Source organism: Tursiops truncatus, chromosome 15, assembly GCF_011762595.2.
Source record: "Tursiops truncatus isolate mTurTru1 chromosome 15, mTurTru1.mat.Y, whole genome shotgun sequence".
NCBI lineage: Eukaryota > Metazoa > Chordata > Mammalia > Artiodactyla > Delphinidae > Tursiops > Tursiops truncatus.
The window spans coordinates 38,737,272-38,751,351 of NC_047048.1; the positions used below are offsets into that span (position 1 = coordinate 38,737,272).

At 49.7% G+C, this 14,080-nt stretch overlaps 1 protein-coding gene across 1 annotated transcript in view; it reads right to left on the reverse strand.

Moving 5' to 3' along the window:
- Positions 1–14,080, reverse strand: part of BFSP1 (beaded filament structural protein 1) — a 37,591-nt gene that overhangs the window by 10,991 nt on the left and 12,520 nt on the right. The window contains exons 3-5 of the mRNA XM_073792581.1: positions 9,515–9,610; positions 6,961–7,053; positions 3,327–3,434 (exon numbers count right to left, since the gene is read on the reverse strand). Of these exons, the coding sequence (XP_073648682.1) occupies positions 3,327–3,434; positions 6,961–7,053; positions 9,515–9,610 (297 nt within the window). The remainder of the gene's footprint in view (positions 1–3,326; positions 3,435–6,960; positions 7,054–9,514; positions 9,611–14,080) is intronic.

A 14,080-nucleotide genomic window follows, 5' to 3' on the forward strand; every position in this document is an offset into this window, starting at 1 on the left:
CAGGGCTGTGAGCCCCAGAGCAGAGAAACCAGCCAAGCCTGCCCCGACTTCTAACCTGCAGAACCGTAAGATCACAAGGAAGTGCTGTTTTAGGCCCTGACCTTTGTGAAAATTTATTATGGCCGCAAGAGAAAACTAATATGACTCATGTTTCATCAGACCCCCTGCTAGGTTTTACTTATTATAAGCACATATATTATTATAGAGGAAATGCTTTGGCAATATTTTGATAACTAATTCGGCAGATAATATTTTGTTTCAATATAATTTGTTTCCTTTTAATTCTATGTACTTTATGCCTTTGACATTTTTCTTTTTTTTATGGAAAATGTCAATATCTTATTTTACTATTATTAATGTAAGTACGTGATGCCAAAGAAATGAAGGTAATTTTACTAACTCAGAATTTTGGCAAATACATGAAATCTCTGTTTTATTACAGTTTTATGCCACATTAGTTCAAATGCATTTCTCTCCAACTACGCCAACAGAGCTCCTCTGGAAGTATTTCAGTCATCCTTAATATGTGACTTTACCAAAGACTTAGAATGTAAAATAAACATAAAATTTCAAATTAGTAACTTTTAATTATGAATGGGATAAGAAATAAAGTCATCAGCTGATGGCTGGGGCTATTCATTTCCAACAAGACACTTTGTTGAAATGTTTCTTCTGATACCCCAGGTATAAATGAGAACCTTCAAAACACAAGGGCAGAAGCAAAGTACAATACAGAAGCCCCTTTAGCTTAAGCTTCCCATAGTCCTAAACCTCTGACAGAAGCCATATGCCTTTAACATTTTTCTCAGAAAGGGTCCAGGGGCTTCACCAGACTGCTGGGCAGGGGATTGGCGGGGGGATGGCACAGAAGAGACAGTGAAGCCCCCCGCAGTTAGAGAGACAACGACCTCAGAGTTAGACAAGCCAGTCTTTCTGCAGCAGCTACGGGTGGGGACAGGCGGCCAAGCAGAGAGCTTTATCTCATATTCTCAGAAACTAGGCTAACCCTTTATGAAACGTCTTACTTTTTTTTTTTTTTTTTTTTGGTATGCGGGCCTCTCACTGTTGTGGCCTCTCCCGTTGCGGAGCACAGGCTCTGGACGCGCAGGCTCAGCGGCCATGGCTCACGGACCCAGCCGCTCCGCGGCATGTGGGATCTTCCCGGACCGGGGCACGAACCCGTGTCCCCTGCATCGGCAGGCGGACTCTCAACCACTGCGCCACCAGGGAAGCCCCGTCTTACTTTTATAGTCAATAAATGCATATGAGTTCACAGAGAGACAAGCATTCTTTTCGCCCTGGAACCGGACTTCACCGGTTGATGTGCCCACCACATCAGGCTGGGCTCCCTCATCTCCTGAGGAGACTGGGGTCCTCGGTCTCTCGGGCAGAGGTTTTCAAACTCATCACCGTCGCCACTGGAAGAGCTACATTTTACATCACAAACCATAGACATCATACAAAGATATAAGTACGTGTGTGTATTTGCACAAATCTATATACTTAAACACACATACAGATATATTTAAAACAAAGGTTTCACAAAATAAATCCTGCCTCTACTCGCCATGCACCCTGTCATTTCCTCTTCGGTCTTAGGCTAGTGCTGTGAATTCCTTCTTTTCTCAAGCCAGTCGATCCTGCTGAGTTCATTTTACAACCCAGTGATGAGTTGTAACTGGTGGTTTGGAAAACACTGGTGTCTAGAACCATGACTGGGTGTGCATCCACTTCTCTAAACACTCATTCACACACACACACGTACACACACATACACACACACATACACGCATATGCTTACATACACACATATACTTGCATGCACACATGCACACATATAAAACATGCACACACATTACACACGTACACACAGTTACATACACACATTTTACACATACACTTACACACACATATATACATATACTAACGCACAAATATATACACACACATACACGCATACACACACTTACATATACACTTACATACAGACATATACACACATATACATATACACATATGCACACATGCACACATATAAAAACGTGCACACAATCACACACACACACACCCTGACCCTCCCTCCATCCTCTCAGGGCCTCAGAGGAAACCACACATTCACCAAGTCACCAAAACGGTGCGTCTGGTCCCCAACCCGTGGTTTGTCAACAAGAGCAGGACGCGTTTTAAGGGCAGTACTCGCTTTCCTGAGCTGGGGTCTTTGCCTTCGGGGACCATCCCCAGGCCCCCGTTTGCTCTCCGTGGCCCCTGAGTTGCTGCACAGGGAGGGGTCGGGTGGCGGGTGGGGCAGGCATCAGGATTCTGGACTCAAGTCCTGAGATCTGGAGGACACTGTGCACCCACCAAAAGCACCGCATCTCACGTGGCTTCAGCAGGGTTTGATCTTGTCGGGCATTGGTGGGATAGAGACAAAGTAACATACAGCCTTTAATGGTCTGGGTTTTCTAGAGGGGCAGATTTTTAAATTTTTGTTCCCTTGTCCCTTATGTGTACTTGTCAAACCGAACGTCAACTTACTTTTGGATTTGGGAAATGTGGTTACACAGCGTAAGAAGCGTATTCTAACCCAACGTCCCCATCAGAATGGCCCGGTGTACAGTAACGAGAGGAAGAAAACTGGAGGAATCACAGGGTTGGCGGGGGTGGGGTGACCCACAAAGCTCATTAACCGCAAAGGAAGGCCACAGAGACAGGACTGCGCTTTCCTGCAAAGTTTGCAAAAAGCTTTTCTGCTCGTTTGCAAACTAAGTGTCACCGAAAAAAGAAAATGGGTGGGGTGGAAATGCAAAGTTTCCGCTGACAAATTCTGAGCAGGAGCAAATCCCAGCACAACCCCTCTCTCCAGGGCTGCAGTCAAATTCCGAAGGAGAGAGTTCAGGTCATGAGAAGAGAAACAGGAAGCACAGATTCATGCGAGCGTAGGGTAAGAACCCCAACGTATGTCCATTTCTTATTTTCAAAAACAAGGTTAAACTGGGCAAGACAGATCGGTTATGCAGAAGTGGGGATAGCTTACCCTCGGTGGGGGAGGGGCAGCTACTCAAAGGGGGCCTGCGGGGGATCTCCAGGGACCACGAATTTTTGGGACCCACTGCCCCCATTGGCCCAGGGCTTTTCCATTCTGGGCAGGAAGGCGTCCCGGGGAGTGGACTGCTGGTCACCCCACTGGGGATGCTGTTTGCGGCTCTGAGGGCTGAGGACACAGGTGTGTTGAGTCTGTAGAATTCACAGCGCTAGATGCACCAGTGCTCACCTGTGCAGGCCCGTGACACCTGAATGAGAGGGGCAGACGGGAGGGGCGGGCATACCTGGGCCTGCAGCTCGGCTCTCTGGGCCTGCAGGAGGCAGAGCACCTCTTGGCTGTCCTCCAGCTGGCTCTGCAGGGTGGCCACCTCCCTTTCCGTCAAGAGCTTCGCCTGCACAAAGAAGCCAGACTCAGCACGCTCACACTCGGAGGAGAGGGGCCGCTGTGTTCTGCATATTTACGTCCCCCCAAGTTCGCAGACCGAGGCCCTAACCCCCAATGCATGGCATCTGGAGGTGGGACCTTTGGCAGGAGGGTTGGTTTAGATGAGGTCATGAGGGTGGGGCCCCCACGATGGGATTAGTGTCCTTATTAGAAGAGGACGAGACACCAGGGCCCCCTCTTCCATGCGGGCAGGAAGGAAAGGACAGAGAGAGGGGTGGCATCTACCAGCCGGGATGGGGTTCTCCCCAGGGACCAAATCTGCCAGCCCCCTGACCTTGGACTTCCAGCCTCCGGAACTGTAAGCAATAAGTGTCTGTTGGTTGAGCCACCTGGTCTACGGTATTTTGTCACAGCAGCCAAGCTGACTCAGGTAGGCCCACCATGGCCACTCACTGCCTTTTCACTTTGTTTTCTAAGCCTGAGCCCTGAGCCAGAGCCACCAACTGTGCTGAGCCGTCCCCATGGCACACAGCAGGGGCCATGGCGACAGGGGAAGCCCTGTTGGTGCTCCCCGAATGTTTTGGAAGTAGGTCCACCCTCAACCTCTCCACACTCTGCAGAGCAGCTGCCCTTTTCCCACCAGCCTCTCCACATTATTCAGAAACATCTAAATCCCTTCCTGAGAGCCTGGCCTCTCTAGAGCAGCGCCTTCTGACACAGAGACACCCCTCCCCGCCCCCTGCCGGGCAGAGTCACAGCCCAGCACGTTCACGGCCACCCACTGAAGGTGCCCCTGCTCTGCAGCTGCTTGCAAAGTGGCCGGAGCAACGAGACACAGAGAAAGTGAGAGCAAGGGAGGAGGAGTGGGCCTGGGGACAGAGCTGCCTAAGGATGGTGTGTTTCTTTCTGAGTCTCCCAGCGGAGATGTGCATTCTCTCAGTCTCTCTGTGTGTGTCTCTCTCCCTGTCTGTCAGTCTGTTTCTCTCTCTCTCTGTCCTCCCTGCTTCTCTGTGCCTCGGCTCCCGCTTCCCTGCCCCAAAGACACAGACGTGGGGACAGCTGGGAGCAGAGGGGACTCACGTTCTGGGTACCACTACATGGAGGATGTGCAAACATGCCAGCTGAGACCTGCAGCCACAGCATGGACGCAGACACGCTGCAACCCTCACCCACCTCCCCGCCAGGGCCCGGCCTGCTTGTCTGGCCCCGCCTCTCCTCACTGCCCAGCTCCTACTTATACTACATCCTCCCCATGTCCATCCACAGGTGCCCCCACAGTGCCTCGCGCACAGAAGGCCCTTGGATACTTACTGTAGAGGAAGGAAGACAGCCGGCAGCTGTCAGCTGGAAGCCGGCACTAACCAACACCCCCCAGCATGATGCTCCCTCCTTATAAATTTACAGATGATGCCACCTCAACACCTAAAGATGTCACTCTGGGATCCCAGGGGAACAAGACAGAAACAAGACCGGCTCTGCAACTGTGTCTGAGCTCAGACCAAGCGATCACTGTGTAACCACAGAAATGACCACTAACTCAAGTGATGGTGCTTAGTTACCAAGCACAGCCTTAGCCTCACCCCATACCTTGGCCTCCAAGGTACAAAATAGGGGGATATTCAGCCATAAGACCAGCCCCCCACCCCTCAACAGTACCCAGACCAGCGCAGGTCCCCATCCACGGCGTATACCCTCCCCTCCTGTGGGGAGTAATAAACCCAGCTTGATTTGACCACAGGGGTGGCCCCAGGGACCTCTGGCTACAGGACACTGACTTTATGCTTTATGGACACATTAACCCCAGGCTCCTAGGAAGCAATGCTAATTATATCCTTTGTGCAAACTCAACGGGCATTTTCTAGGACAGTAACAAGAGTCAAAGGGGCAAACCTGAAAGCAACCACCTAGCTCGTATGTAGAATTTTTCAGCTGAGATTAATAAAGAATGTGATTCTTTCTACATCTGCTTTTTAACGTGCACACGAATCCCTGAGCACCTTGCTAAAATGCAGATTCTGACACAGTGGGTCTGCTGGGGGTCGGGCTGCAGATGCTGCATTTGTCTCAAGCTCCCGGGCAACGATGCTGAGGGTCTCTGATGATCACTGACACTATTAAACTAGGTCTAGATGGCTCTACATTCGTACAACTCAGAAGAGCAGGGTTACAAGGGAACAGATGATGTGATTTTAAAAGTATGCTCTGATGTAAAACACCTATGAACTAAAGGAAAAATGTCTGCAAAACAGAACTAAAGTGTCTGGAAAGAAGTCTCTGACAAAGAAAATTATGCTTTAGGAGGAGCTGTTTCTTAGGCCTTAGTGGCAACCCCAGTTCAGTTGGGGTCATTGGTGGGCAACGTGGACAAGAATATCCCCGTCAAGGCCAAAAAAAGTAACTCTCCTGACTCTTAGATGTTACTTGGCAGGGTTCAAAAGTGTCTCTGAAAGCAAATTTGGGGGTTTCTTTAGCTTTGATATAAAAAATTAGGTTCAAACAAACACCCTAGCCCACTGGTTCTCCAGGGTGTGGGCCTGGGTAGACTTCTGTCCTAAGTCATCCTTGCAGAAAAACCCAGAGTCTTCTCAGTTGAACAATCTTCAAAACCCTGTCCCAGCGTAACATTCCTCTGAAGAAAGGACACATGACATTTTTGTTTTAATATGCATCCTTTTCAGTTTATTTTTATAATATCCTATCATGCGTCACAAAATCCTATAAACCACATTAGGGGAAAAGATACATCAATATCGTGTTGCCCTGCTAGCGAGCTAAGTGAGGAAGGGATTTGGAACATATTGGGAATAAGGTTTTACATCCAAATCCCAGTTTTTTAAAAATCGGCTTCAATCACCTCTATCCTTTCCCAAGAGTTTTCATGCCCCAGACTAGCAGAGCCTGACCTTGAAAATAGAGTCACTAATTGTCTGAGGTTCTCTGTATTCAAAATTATGGTCAAATTGATAAGGGGAATAAGAAAACAAACAACCCAATAAAAAAATATGGGCAAAAGTCTTGGGTAGATAGTCCAACAAAGAAGCTATACAAATGGCAAATAAGCACATGAAAAGATGCTCAACATCATTAAGGCGTGAGGGGATGCAAGTTAAAAGCACAGCGAGATACACAACATACCTATTAGAGTAGCAAACGGCAAAACCAAAGTAAAAACCCGACATACCCAGCGTTGACAAGGAAGCAAAGCGACAGAAACTTCCATCCGTTGCCAGTGGGGATGCAGCAGTGCTACAGTGCTTGGGAAACAGTCTGGAAGTTTCTTATAAACTAGACAAGGAAGGACAGCCCGTAATCCTCAAGAGGAAATACCTAAGAAGATGGTCAGGGGCACAGTTTATGTCCTCAGATGTCTAAATACCCACGTTCACCGTCTGAGTGAAAGAGCAGAAGAGTGGACTTCGAATGTGAACCCGCAGTGGGGTGACCTGACGCCTCTCCCTGGGTCTCTGGGCTCCCGGGGCTGCAGGACAAATCCCCACATGCGGTTTTGCAGCCGCCTGGGCTCCCGTTCTTACCTCCCTCGTGCCACTGGTTACGGCGGCTGCTTGCGGGGTGGTCTGGATGATCTGCTGCAGGATGCTGACGTAGGTCTGAATCTCCAGAAGGTTCTGTTGGGGGAGGAAAGCGTTCTCATGAGAACTTGAGCTCCCCACATTTTCCCCTCCAGTACCAGGTGACCTGCAGGATGAATGCCTTCACGTGTCCCACCGCCGCAAATAGGACAGACGGTGATGGGTGCAGAGGCCGCTTTATGCCTCCTTTAATCTGCATGAGAACACTGGGCTCGATGAATAAACCGAGGCTTAGTTCATGTCACCTTCCCTTCAGTCCCGTGGCTGCCTTGCCGCTGTCTCCATAGCGCCCTGGATGCAGGGTTATCAGAAAAGCAGGGATGGGGGACAAAGAGATCCCGGAGGGCACAAAGGACCTTGCTGACTGCAGCACAGGCGGTGCTTCAGAGGACAGGCTGTGGCCAGTCCGGCGGGGACTGCCTCACTCACTAGCTGCACGTGGCCTCAGGCAAGGTATTCAAACCGCCTAAACCTCCGATTCTTCCACAGAAGAGGGATTAACAACCTGAAGGCAATGCCTGGTCCCTTTCACCAGCAGATCACCTGGGCCTGCTCCATGCACGAGAGCTGCCGACGTAGCACAGCTGCCCCCTCTGCAGAACTGCCCTCGGCCACACAGTGGTCATCCTGCCAGGAAGCTATGCAACTGCCCCCAATGCCACACCATCCCCCACCCAGACCAATGACTCCTGGCTCAGGACACAAGACCAACCTTCTTGCCTCAAGGTGGGACCAAGCTTGTGGTGTGATTCACGCTCCAGAGCCCCCATGGGATCAGGCTGAGCCTGGACTCCAGCTCAGCCCCTTCCCCTGCGTCTTCCTAACCCCCATCCCACCTATAGGCACCTCAGGCTCTGCTGACAGGGAACCTAGGACACTGTCTCTTGAGGCTGTTTTTTGGGATTCAGTGAGACAATGCAGCAGGCACCCACAGAGACAGGAAGGGACTCTGATGCTGCCTGAGCACTTGCCAAGTTCCAGGTTGTACCAGGTGCTTCACCCATATTACTTCACGTTGCCTCAGTGTGACTTTCCCCAGAAGCAGACAGTTATAGATCGAAAGTTGTGTCCCTCCAAAATTCATGTGCTGAAGCCCTAACCCCCAGCAGGATGGTATTTGGAGGTGGGACCTTTGGGGAACAATTAGATTTAGATGAAGGTGGGGCCCCCAGGGTGGGATTAGTGCCCTGATAAGAAAGGCAGTCACTCTCTCTATGGATACGGATCTAGGAAAGGCCAGGTGAGTGCACGGCAAAAAGGCAGCGGTCTGCAAGCCAGGAAGAGGGTCCTCACCAGAACCCAACCCTGCCGGCAGGCTGATCTCGGTGCTCCAGGCTCCAGAACTGAGAGGAATGAATTTCTGTTGCTCATAAGCCACCCAGTCTGTGGTACTTCGTCATAGCAGCCCCAGCTGAGTAAGATACAGACCCTGGGGGAAGGATCTGGGTGCAAATAGTTTGCTTGGGCAAAGATGTCAGGAAACATGAGCAGTGGGGCGGGGAGGTGAGACACTGTGTTTTCAGGTGAATTACCCCTGTGGGCACCAGTCCTAGCGGGCTCTCTGGGAGCCGGTGCAGAGGGAGCTGGGGTACGTGTCCACCAACTCCATCCGTCCCTGGCTGAGGCTGCTCCCTCAGCATTAACTCCCCAACACTTCCTGTGAGGCAGACCTGCCCTCCGCTGCCTGGTGCACATCCGTCCTGAGGCAGAGACACAGATACTGCAGCTGGAGGGAGGCCAGGCTCCCTGGAGAGGTCAGCCCCGAGGGCTGAGGGTCATGGCAAGGCCCACAGGTGTCTATGCTCAGATGACATGGCTGTGCAGGAAGGAGAGTCTGGCGTTTGCATTTCGAAGATGAAGAAGCTCAGAGAGGTTAGGCCACTGGCCCTTGGTTACACAGCTCCAGGACTGGACATTTCCAGAACACCAAGGCCCCCCCAACGTGAGGCCTGTGAGAAGCTGGCAGGGGTGGGGGCAGAGCACAGCGCTACATGCGAGGAGGCCCCTGCATGCCATGTGTTCCCTCAGAGACAGCGCTAAAAAATTATGATTTTTGCATTTTCTCCATTTTCTGAGCTGAACCAGTCAACAGGCTACAGCTTAATCAAGACGGATCTGTGTGCAATTACTCTGTGGACTGTGACGTCCTGCACAGATACTGGCTCCCCCCGACCCATAACCCCCCCCCCACACACACACACACACCGCCCCCCCCACATATACACACACACACACACACCGCCCCCCCACATACACATACACACACACACACACCGCCCCCCCACACATACACACACACACACACCACACACACACTGCCACCCCTCCCACAGCCCCGCAGGTCTGGCTCACTAGGTGCCGTCCAGCGACCAGCCCAGCCCCGCTTGGTTCGGGGCATTGCACACAGGGCAGCCCACTCCAGCCACCCCATTTTTTCAGCCACGAGTGCCCTGAACTGGTTTTTTGGGGGGAAGGGCTACAGAAGGGTCATGGTTACCTTTTTGTACCTGTCCTTGGCCGCACTGATGTCATCCTGCAGAAACTGGGCTTCGATCTGAAGGCGCAGGTTACTCAGCAGGGCTTCATCTGCCTCCTGCAATGAGAGGCATCGACTCTGAGGGGCCGCGGGGGGCGGGGGGCGGAGAGCACGGGCGTGGGTGTGACATCGGCCGGGTCTTACCAAAATGCAGACTTGTTTGGTGGGTCTGGGAGGGCGTCTGAGATTCTGCATTTCTAGCCAAGCACTGGGTTAGCCCATTGGACCTGGTCTAGAATAGTAGTTCTCAGCTGAGAGTGATTTTGCCCCCAAGGGGACATTTGGCACAATCTCGAGGCTTTCTAAATTGTCACCACTTGGTGGGGGTGGGGGGGTGCAGGGGCGGGCGGGAGGTGGGGGTGTTACTACCGGCATCTAGTGGGTAGCAGCCACCGATGCTGTTAATATCCTACAATACTTAGGACAACCCCACACAAGAAAGAATTCTCCAGTCCGAAGTGTCAGTAGTGCCAGAGTTGAGAAGCCTTGATCTAGAAAGATCAGGGAGAAAGAGTACATTTATACACCGATAACCTTAAAATTTAAGTTACATCTGTATTTGTTCTATATCCTATCATCAGTGAGTTGAGTTTCTAAGACTAAGAAACAGTTTTCCCTTAACACTGAAACCTTTATTTTAGAATGAAGCTAGACTAACACAACACTGTAAATTAACCATACTCCAATAAAAATTAAAAATAAACAAATACAATAGAATGAAGCTAGAGTCTTATCTTACCATTCGCAAGAATGAACTCTAAATGGATGAAAGATTTAAATAATTTAATACGGAAACAAAAACTCCAAGAAGAAAACCGGAAAAAGCTCCCTGACATGGGTGTTGGCAATGATTTTTTTGGACACGACACCTAAAGCACAGGCAACGAAATCAAAAAATTACAAGTGAGACTACATCAAACTCAAAACACCTGTGCACAGAAACCATCAACGAAGTGAAAAGACAACCTATGGGATAGGAAACCTTAATTTTAAGAGTTTTCTCCCAAGGACTGTTGACACCTTGAGGCCATGTATCTTCAACATAAAATTCATGTTTTAGCATGATTGCTGTGGTGAATAGTGTTTGTTCCTTTCAAGTTGGAAATAACACTTAGGACAGAAGATTGAATGTTCTCACCAAACTTTTTGATAATTCACCAACTTTTATCTCATTGATCTTTTTTTCAATAAATTTATTTGTTTTATTTATTTATTATTTTTGGCTGTGTTGGGTCTTCGTTGCTGCGTGCGGGCTTCTCTTGTTGGGAGCACGGGCTCTAGGCGCATGGGCTTCAGTAGTTGTGGCTCTTGGGCTCTAGAGCGCAGGCTCAGTAGTTGTGGTGCACGGGCTTAGTTGCTCCGCAGCACGTGGGATCTTCCCGGACCAGGGCTCAGACCCGTGTCCCCTGCACTGGCAGGTGGATTCTTAATCACTGCGCCACCAGGGAAGCCCATATCTCATTGATCTTGTATGGATCAACCAAATAGGTATGAGTAAGTATTTGTGCTCTTCATAAGATAGTGCTGTGGTGTCGGGAACTGACTTAAATACTCCAACGATTCAGTGAAATGTTACAGGTCCAAGTTCCTTGCCCCCTCTGCCACGCCCACCTGCCAATACCTGAGGGCTTGCTAAGTGAATTTTTACTGACTTCCTAATGACTTGTTAAAAAGCATGATGAACGTTAGCAATGCGCTCTCACTGACAAAGGTAGAAATGTGGTTTGCTAAAATAGTTAAGATACTCCCTACCACTGCGTGAACAGAGTTAAGACAGTCAAGGTATGTGGACAGGCCAAGATATTTTGGGACACGCGCCATCCTGGTACTAATAGCATTTAGGTTCCAGGGAGGCATTAGGCCTGCACTCTTAGGAAAGGCACTTGATTCCTTATAATCGTTCCGTAAAAGACCGCTGGTGTAGGGAGATATGATTGTCTGACGCTGACAGCAAGGATACCAGAATCCTGACCCTATTGTATCACCTGCCTTGAATGAGCTTTTCATGCAAAGTGTTGCCTTAGCACCTAAAACAGCAGAGATCTGGGACTTCATGGAGCCTGGAGAAGAGGCTGTATGAACCTTAGGGACTGCATCAGAAAAAAGGCTTATTTGATAAATATCCATTCACGTGAATTTGGTCTGAAACTTCAGCAAGATTGTCAGGGATCGGCTAACCCTCACCCAACTCAAACTTCTGAAGCTATTTTATTTACCCAAGAGAACTGCAGAGTTTATCTTAAAGAACTTAAGAGTTGTGCTAGATCAGATGGGTCGATTTGCAATCGTTAGCGATGTACCTTCACGCATGCCTTTTGTGTAGGTGTATGCAAGCCAAAATTAAATAAGTTGGGACTTCCCTGGTGGTGCAGTGGTTAAAAATCCACCTGACAATGCAGGGGACACAGTTTCAATCCCTGGTCTGGGAAGATCCCATATGCTGCGGAGCAACTAAGCCCGCGAGCCACAACTACTGAGCCCACGCGCCACAACTACTGAAGCCCGCGCACAGCAACGAAGACCCAATGCAGCCAAAAAAATAATAATAATAATAAAATTTTTTAAATTAAATGTTATTCTAATACAGGGTTGTCCAACCCTCAGGCATAATTTTAAATTTCTTAGTAGCCCCATTAAATAAAAGAAACAGGTGAAATTAATTTTAACAATATATTTTATTTCACCCAATATACCCAAAATCTTATCATTTTATCATGTCATCAACATTTTAAAAGCTATTGATGAGATATTTTCCTTTTTTCCAGCCTAGGTCTTTGAAACCTGGTGTGTATTTCACACTCACAACACATCACATCGATTTGAACTCTCTGCATTTTGACCCCTCCCCAGCCTCACATGGCTAGTGGCCCCTGCGCTGGACACAGAAGGTCTAGAGGACTGATTTTAGACACGTGGACCATCTTGTCTTCCTCAGTGTCTCCTGCTCTAGGGTGAATCCCACAGCCCTTTCAGCCTCTAATTTCCAGTTACCAAATCCTTTCCCCTGAAGACTCTGAAATCCCTTCATGGATACCAGGGATGCCAACGCTGGGCAAACAGGTGGGGAGGGAAGAAGGGAAGGACCCCAAGACCCAGAGCCGGTTCCTCACCCGCAGCCCCTGGACTCTCCTGCATGCTTTCCCCGAGGTGCCACCCACTTCTCAGCCCTGGAGCTGGGCCTCCGCTGTCCAAGCTCCGCTGCCCATCGAGAGAAGCAACAGCGTGTGTGAAAATCACACCCTTTAAGGGACCCACCCATGGTCTGAAGTATTATTTTTAAATCAGAAGTAAAAGAATGAACCAAATTATTAAAAGGGATGCATGTCACCAGGTACAGGGCTCTGAACTAAAATAATGTGAAATCCGTCTTTGGGCGTTTTAGCTTCTGGGCTCATTCTTTTGATAAATGAGTTAACCAGTCGCTGACTTTTGATACGCTCTGCCTTCAGGAGTTTACCATCCTGGGGGCTTAATGATGGGTCCTCAAATCCTGTGTCACAGGGATGGTCACACAGAGTACAATGAAAACACAACAGTATTGCCCTTGTTTCAAGACCTGTGCTGTCCGACTCTCCCCACCCCCCCAGCCCCCGGGAGAGCAGAGCATTACTGATGCTCTTGTGCAAACGCCCCAGGGAAGGTGGGATGCCCCTTGGAGGTCCTGGTGAATGGCTTTCTGAATTACTCAGGACTGTCACATAAGCCTGGGGAAGCCCCTTCATGACAGACATGGTGAAGGAAAGAAAGCCTGGGTGTCTTTCCAGCAGTGGGAAAGGGCTGAGGAACCAGATAGATCCTGGGTAATTTACAGGCCTTGGGAAGGACAGAAACCAGGGAAGTCCCAGCAATCTAAGCAGCTGGGGTCCACGGCACAGCCCTTGGGATGACCCAGCTCCAAAGGCATTCATCTCTGCCCCCGGGAGTCACATCTCTGAGAGAGAGCTGCGATTGGCCCACATGGTCACATGACTGTCGTCTTGCGGACAATCCTACTAGGACTACACTGACGGGAAGGAAAATCAGCCCCACCCCCTTGAGGCACGGTGGTTCCTTGCGAAAGTGATTCTCAGCTCTGGGGAAGGGACACTGCTGAGTGGGCGTGGCTAAATCCGGGTCAGAGAGGAGGCAGTGCGGGGTGGAGACCTGAGCTTCACCTTCACTTTCGGGACGCTTTTCTACTCTCCCCACCCTCGGCCCCTCAAGATTGCTGAGAATGGAATGGGGCAGGGAATTCTCAAACATCTTAATTTTTACCAAAAATTCACCCACAACTGATACACAATTACTGGAGCTGAAGAACTGAAAGTGAGGTTTCAAGGACCTTTTGTGTTATTACTTATAAAGGGATCGAACACTCAAGATTTTAGAAATAGAAGGGACCCTGGGACTTCCCTGGTTGCGCAGTGGTTAAGACTCCAAGCTCCCAATGCAGGAGGCCCGGGTTCGGTCCGTGGTCGGGGAACTAGATCCCACATGCATGCCGCAACTAAGAATTCACATGCCACAACTAAGGAGCCCTCGAGCCGC